General features: G+C 40.3%; 1 protein-coding gene across 1 annotated transcript; it reads left to right on the forward strand.

The window, feature by feature from the left end:
* Window positions 1-1347: 1347 nt before the first annotated feature.
* Window positions 1348-4001, forward strand: AGTR2 (angiotensin II receptor type 2). Its single transcript, XM_042975003.1, has 3 exons — window positions 1348-1386; window positions 1540-1601; window positions 2878-4001. Exon 3 carries the CDS (start codon window positions 2913-2915, stop codon window positions 3999-4001), a length of 1089 nt encoding a protein of 362 aa, XP_042830937.1. The 5' UTR covers window positions 1348-1386; window positions 1540-1601; window positions 2878-2912.
* Window positions 4002-7409: the final 3408 nt, after the last annotated feature.

Here is a 7409-nt window from a genome sequence, read left to right on the forward strand (position 1 = left end):
TGAATCCTGCTATGTTTTTCAGGCAACGGTGCCCTCTTGTTTCTGGTCCCGTCTGCTACAGGATTGACTGCAATACGGGGAATAAAATTGAGAAAAATATCTTCTCCCACGTAACAATCCTCCAAACCCCTTGCCCCTTCTTTACTGTTCCTGTAACAGCTTTTGAATGGTCAGCAGCGACTTTTTGTAAATGTCACGTTTCTTTCCGCCAGGACAAAGAAGGAGCTTCAAGGGTCAGCTCGCGCTCCCTCCCGGGACGTGGAGGTTAAGAGCACGGACTCTGCCATTAGATCGCCTCGGTTAAAATTCAGATGGCCTCATTTAGTAACTATGTGACCTCAGAAAAGTTACTTTAACTCTGTGAGCCCCAGCTTCCCGATTTGTCAACTGGAGGTGACGGTAATATTTATAATTGCATCCACCATATGCAAAATGTAGTTTTAAGCACTTTAAAAATACTAGCTCATTTAATTTTCGTTAACTCTGTGATGTAGGTGATTAACAACATCCCCATTTCTCAGCTGAGAAAACTGAGACAGGAAGAAGGAAAGTAACTTGGCCAAGGTCAAAACCAAAGTAAGTGGCCCAGCTGAGCTTGTGGAGTTGGTCGTTGTGTCTTAGAGGCCATGTACATACCAGAACATTGTATCGCTTCTCTATTAAGTTATTGGGCATTCAGCCATGTTTGGCACTTAGAGTTTATTGTCGGTGTTGTCACTATCGTCATCTGTTCTTATCTTTTTTTCTTTTGTCACTCTTGCTGCTGTGGGACTGATTGTAAGGCTGGTCAACCCCCCACTCCCAACAAAAAGAAAAAACATGCTATCCCTCCTATCAGCACCTCTCCAGCAAACAGCCAACAAAAATTGCTTAAAGCAAGGGAGAAATGTTCTCAAGTTTAGGCTCGAGTAAAGGTGTTACCGTTCTTTACTGAACAGAGGTAAAAATCTTTTACAGCCTTCACTGCTTTCCCTCTTCTCCACTCCTCAACTCATCCTAGAATGCCAGTATCAGGGAGAAAGAAAGAGAAAATTCTGCAAATCATTATATTCTTCTTTTCAAGTGAGCCCCTGATTTCAAAATTCTCTAACACATTTGTGGAAACTTCATTTTTTTTATTTGAGATTTATTTGAATGAGCTGTTATGATTGGAGACAGTGAGAATTTCAGATTAATGTTTTGCAGCCAAAAAAAAAAAAAAAAAACCCTCTCTGGAAAGCTGGCAAGTGTTCATAAGTCAGCCCTAGAATTATGTAGGTTGAAGGCTCCCAGTGGACAGACCGAACATATAAGAAGGAAACCAGAGATCTGGTGCTATTACGTCCCCGAGTCTAAGGGAACGAAAAAGCACAGAATTCAAAGCATTCTTCAGCCTGAATTTTTAAGGTAGGTCTGCACAATTTCTATATACTGTACTTGGAAAGTAGAACATACATTAAATGAAAATATTTTTTTGTGGATGAACTTTCCCTTTTTCCTGTATTTTAACACTGTATTTTGCAAAACTCTTAAGTTATTAAACTACTGTTTCTCTTACAGGGGTGCACTTAGGAACTAGGCAAGCTGATTTATGATAACTAAATTTTAAACTCCAACAACCAGTAAGTCTTCAAGTGGGTTTATTTTAGATTCTTTCACGTTACTTTGTTAGGTCCAGATGATGAGAGAATGAGCTTTAGACAAAAATGAGAACTTTGCTGTTTACTAGGAGATTCTTTGGTGATTACGTTTTTCTTTGAGTAGTTTATATGTATTTTGGAACTATCAAAAGTAATAGTCTTTCCTTTACTGTGTTTATCTTCAGCTAATTTTCTTTTGTTTTAAAGCAACGGTGCTCCTAAAAAAAAAAATAAACCAACCCGGTACCACGGAGCGTTGATTATAACATTTGAGAGCCATGTAGCATTGTCATTATTTTGTTGTGTTAAAACTGAAATGGTAGCAAAGGAAAAATGATACAATTATCTCATGATTCATCATTGATGTTCAATTCCTATTTCATTGAGCAATCGAAACTGTTTCTACTTGACCCTAAATCAGGTTTGGCTATTTTTTTTTTCTTGTTCTTTTCCTGATTGAAAAAGAAAATGGATTTCCTTTTAAACAGATGAAATATCTATATGAAAAATGAATAGTCTCTATTAAAATGTGAATGGGGGCTGTTCGAAATAGGTGCACATTCCATAATTTCCTCTTAATGATACTATTATTGTGAAAACAATGGAAAAGTGGAAGCAAAGGAATTATTTTTCATTAGGAAAAACCAACCACAACCCCCCATCTCAATATGTTCCTTTTGCATATTCTCGTTTTCAGTCTTTTGTACACTTACTTATTTTTTCCATAGCTTATGTTACTTACATTTTCCATAGCTGTAATGATTTGTACATAATTAGTTACTTGAACAAGGCATTTCTCTATGCAATAGCAGGCAGCAGTGTGGTTTCTAGAAAGTATACAGACTGAGATATGTGCTCAAGTGTTTTGAAATATTAACTTTTCTTATTTCTTGAGGCCTTCTTTATTCGCTTCCCATATTTCTTTCCCGGCTAACCTTTTGAACTATGGATTTCCCTTAAGCTTCTTAAAAATATGATAGAAAGGATGGGCAAAATAGAGTTTTGTTCAGAATGTTCGGCCCCTGATGCTGAAATGTCTTAACTGCTTGGTACTGTTGAGGAAATCCTCTTTTCTTCTTCAAGAAGCAAAATCCATTCTTATTTCCCAAGGTGTGGTTGTGGTTCCCAATGCTTTCTGTAATCACCCACCTTCTTTTTTGCTTTCAAGAAACTTTCAAAATGCTAAAGACTTAAGGACGTCCTAAACTCTGTATGTGTTCTGAGAGTTCCATTTTTTTTTTTTTTTTTATCTTCACAGGAGGCATAAGAATTAGGAGCTGCTGACCTTTCAGTATGAAGGGCAACTTCACCCTCGCCGCCATCAGCAAAAACATTACCAACAGTCTTCACTTCGGACTCGTGGACATCATTGGCAACCAGTCTACCTTCAACTGCTCGCATAAACCGTCAGATAAGCATTTAGACGCAATCCCTGTTCTCTACTATATCATTTTTGCGATTGGATTTCTTGTCAATACTATTGTGGTTACACTGTTTTGTTGTCAAAAGGGCCCTAAAAAGGTGTCCAGCATTTACATCTTCAACCTGGCTGTGGCTGACTTATTGCTCTTGGCTACTCTGCCTCTCTGGGCAACCTATTATTCTTACAGATATGACTGGCTCTTCGGCCCCGTCATGTGCAAAGTTTTTGGCTCCTTCCTGACCCTGAACATGTTTGCGAGCATTTTTTTCATCACCTGCATGAGTGTCGATAGGTACCAATCTGTTATCTATCCCTTTCTGTCTCAAAGAAGGAACCCCTGGCAAGCGTCTTACATAGTTCCCCTGGTCTGGTGTATGGCCTGTGTGTCCTCGCTGCCAACATTTTATTTCCGAGACGTCCGAACCATTGAGTATTTAGGAGTGAATGCTTGCATTATGGCTTTCCCGCCCGAGAAATATGCCCAATGGTCAGCTGGCATTGCCTTAATGAAAAATATCCTCGGTTTTATTATCCCTTTGATATTCATAGCAACGTGCTATTTCGGAATCCGAAAACACTTACTGAAGGCCAACAGCTATGGGAAGAACAGAATAACGCGTGACCAAGTCCTAAAGATGGCGGCTGCTGTCGTTCTGGCATTCATCATCTGTTGGCTTCCCTTCCATGTTCTGACCTTCCTGGACGCTCTGGCCTGGATGGGTGTCATTAATAGCTGTGAAGTTATAGCAGTCATTGACCTGGTACTTCCTTTTGCCATCCTCCTGGGATTCACCAACAGCTGCATTAATCCCTTTTTGTATTGTTTTGTTGGTAACCGGTTCCAGCAGAAGCTCCGCCGGGTGTTTAGGGTTCCAATTACTTGCCTCCAAGGCAAGCGAGAGAGCGTGTCGTGCCGAAAAAGCAGTTCCCTTAGAGAAATGGAGACCTTTGTGTCCTAAGCGTGCGAGTGGAACGCAGGGTAACAGCACGGCCACTTGGTTTGAGGTTCCCTGGAATTATCTTTTGGATGGCTTGAGTGACATGATAAGTTTTGCCCTTGATGGAATCTGGTCTCACTGTTCCAGAACAGGAAACCAAACGTAGCTGGAAGTTTGATCCAGCGACTTTCAGGAATTGCCCCTTTCCTGCAGTCTATCGGCACAAGGCTGTCATTGGGAAGACAGATCCGTAACCTAGCAGTAACTGAGGATTTATCTCAAGTTATCATTAATAACAAATCGTGAATGGTGATTTGGGGTTTCAGATTTCTCCTTGACGAATGATGAAGTTTTTTTGTTTTTTTGTTTTTTTATTGGTTTTTTTATGTCCACTTTTCATCAGGCTTCCCTCTTGAACCAAGGGCAGTTTTTTAACTCCTTGCATTATTTACAAGCTTGAAACAGGAGCATTTCTAAGTAAAGTATACTGCAGTAGATTGGTACTGAATTATTCAGGCTCTAGGCAAATGCCTTCAACTTTAAAAAATATTATAAGTAATCACCTTTTACATTTTACTTGAGCGTAGGTTTATATTTAAGATATAGCTACATATTGAGTAGGGCTAGGAATATAGATTAGATCACCTGTACTCCTACATTTATCTTATTTTTACAGTTATAGGAAACAAAATGTATAATAACGTAGAAATGATCTAGATTTGAGATTAACAAATATTTGAGTGTGCACTAACCTCTGAATAAACACTTTTTAAAAAACTTTCTATCCATTTTAACTATTGTTTGAAGATTTCTATGTTCTCCGATAATTTTTTGAAAACAATAACTAAACACCGTGTAGTGTTGTAAAATGTAAAGGTCACTTTTTACATCCTTGACCTTTTGGTGCTTTGATATATAGGAAGTTGACTTGACTTTTATTATTGATGCTTTCGTTCTGGGTTGCTTCCCAAAATATCTGCGTGGCTTCTTTAACTCTTTAATTTGTAATAAACCTTTAACTGGCTAGGAAAAATTTATGCCAGGATGGAGTTTTGATACCCAAGGAGACAAAGAGGTCCAGCAAATGACAACTTTGGTGTCACACGAAAACCCCTACCTGTCAGGGCAGTGTAATGTGTCTTTGAAAGTAGAGACCATGGGCAGTCTTAACTTGTACCGGTGGATTCTGTTTCTTCCAGATTTTATAGGATTCTGTGGCACTCTCTTAAATCAATCGCTGGTCCATAGATCTCTTTTTCCACACTATTAGCACTCCTGTCAGGAGTACCTAGAGTTTACGTAGAGTATGAGTCCTAATTTTAGAAGTTAGACATTTCATTCTGCACCAGCCCCATATTATACCAGGTTACCTAGGACCTTCCTAGACCCATGCTGACCTCTGAGGTAGAAATAAAAGTCGCAAGGACTTAGTGTTTCTGCCTCGTTCCAGGGCTATAGATTAAAGAATTCTCTCACCCCACTTTCTGGGAAATTCCTAATTTCATGTACTCTATTATTATCAATGAAACAAATAGCTAAATGTGTAACCAACTCTGACTTCATATCCTAAATAATTTTGTAAAACATTGCATATAAATAAAATCTTGAATTGGGAGATCATGTGTACCTACTTTTTTTTTAATTTTTAATTTTTTAATGTATTTACTTTTTAAAGTTTATTTCTTTTGGGGGGGGTGAAGGGCAGAGAGAGGGAGGGAGGGAGAGAAAAATCCCAAGCAGGCTCCCATGCTGTCAGCGTGGAGCCCAACATGGGGCTCGAACTCACGAACTGTGAGATGGTGACCTGAGCCAAAATCAAGAGTCAGACGCTTAACCAACTGAGCCACCCAGGTGTCCCACTTTTTTTAATTTTGACTACTTCCAAGTATGGAATCTTAACCTTCTGTTGTACCTGTATCCTCCTTGCAATCCCTACTGATACTTTATAGTTTCAGTCCTCACCAGTCCTTCTTCATGCACTCTTCTAAGTCTCTCTCTCTCTCTCTCGACTCTTCAACCGTAATTTCTTATTAATTAGGAAAAGAAAGTCCAGATTGTCTGTAGTCAAGACCATAAGGGATCTGGTCCTTCCCAGCCTCTCTTGGCTTTTTCTCTCTCTGCCGTCTCTCTCACACTCTATGTTCAAGCGTCACAAAGGGACTTCCTGCTTTTTTAAGGCCTAATGTTGTTTCCTGCCTCTCTGCTTTTGTTCACACAACTCTGTGGTCCTGAACACCCCTCCAATCATTCCCACCCCCAGGGCCTCTCATTCAATTGATGAACACCCACTCAGCTTTGATCATTCAGCTCATGTCAATTCCTTTACCACAATAACATTTATTACACTAATGACAATGCACTCCCCCACCCCCGGGAGCTCCGTTAATGAAGAGAATTGTTTCTCTTGTTCTTGGGATTTTAATTCTGGCTTCCACTGCCATAGGAGGCCAGTATTGAGCTGTAAGTAGTTCTCTGAGGCTTGGACTACAGTGCTCTTTCCTGAGACTAAGAACAAATGTCAGCTGAAAAGGTGGTGCATGAACATGCGATCTCCGACTGCAGCAATGTACAAAGGTATAAATATCCTCTTTTCCCTTTGAAAATGTAAATTTCAGGTAAGCTTCTCAGCGAATGAAGCTATTCTTCTCATTTTGGCCGTATTTCCAGGCATTACTTAATCTCCTTCCTTTTTCTACGGCCCCTCCTTGATTCACATCACCCATGCAATGTCCAACAGCCAAGTAATTATATCAACAATAGCTACTATTAGGTGAACATTATATGCGGTATACCATTACACGTATTTTATATGAATTATCCCATTTTATTTCCACAATGACTTACTTATTCTCATTTTACAAATGAGGACACTGAGGGGCGCCTGGGTGGCTGAGGTGGTTAAGCATCCGACTCTTGATTTCATCTCAGGTCATGATCTCATGGTCGTGGGATCAAGCTCCGAATTGGGTTCTGGGCTGAGCATGGAACCTGCTTGGGATTCTGTCTGTGCCTCTCCCTCGACCCCTCTCCTGCTCCCACATTTGTTTTCTCTCTCCCTCTCAAAAAAAATACGCACACACACACACACACAGGGGCATCTGGGTGGCTCAGTCGGTTGAGCATCCGTCTTTGGCTCGGGTCATGATCTCAAGGTTCGTGGGTTCGGGCCCCGCATCGGGCTCTGTGTCAACAGTGCAGTGCCTGCTTGGGATTCTCTCTCTCTGCCACACCCCCACCCCCCTCAAGGTGAATAAATAAACTTTAAACACATACACACAAACCTCCCCCAAACCCCAAATGAGGACACTGAGGCACAAATGAGTCCCTACTAATCTTTAAATTTGGCCCTGACAGATGATCTGAGCCATCCCGACAGCAGTATTTAGTAGTTTAAATATGCATCCTAAGCTACCGATCTGATATTCCAGA

The sequence above is a fragment of the Panthera tigris genome, chromosome X, assembly GCF_018350195.1.
Source record: "Panthera tigris isolate Pti1 chromosome X, P.tigris_Pti1_mat1.1, whole genome shotgun sequence".
Lineage (NCBI taxonomy): Eukaryota > Metazoa > Chordata > Mammalia > Carnivora > Felidae > Panthera > Panthera tigris.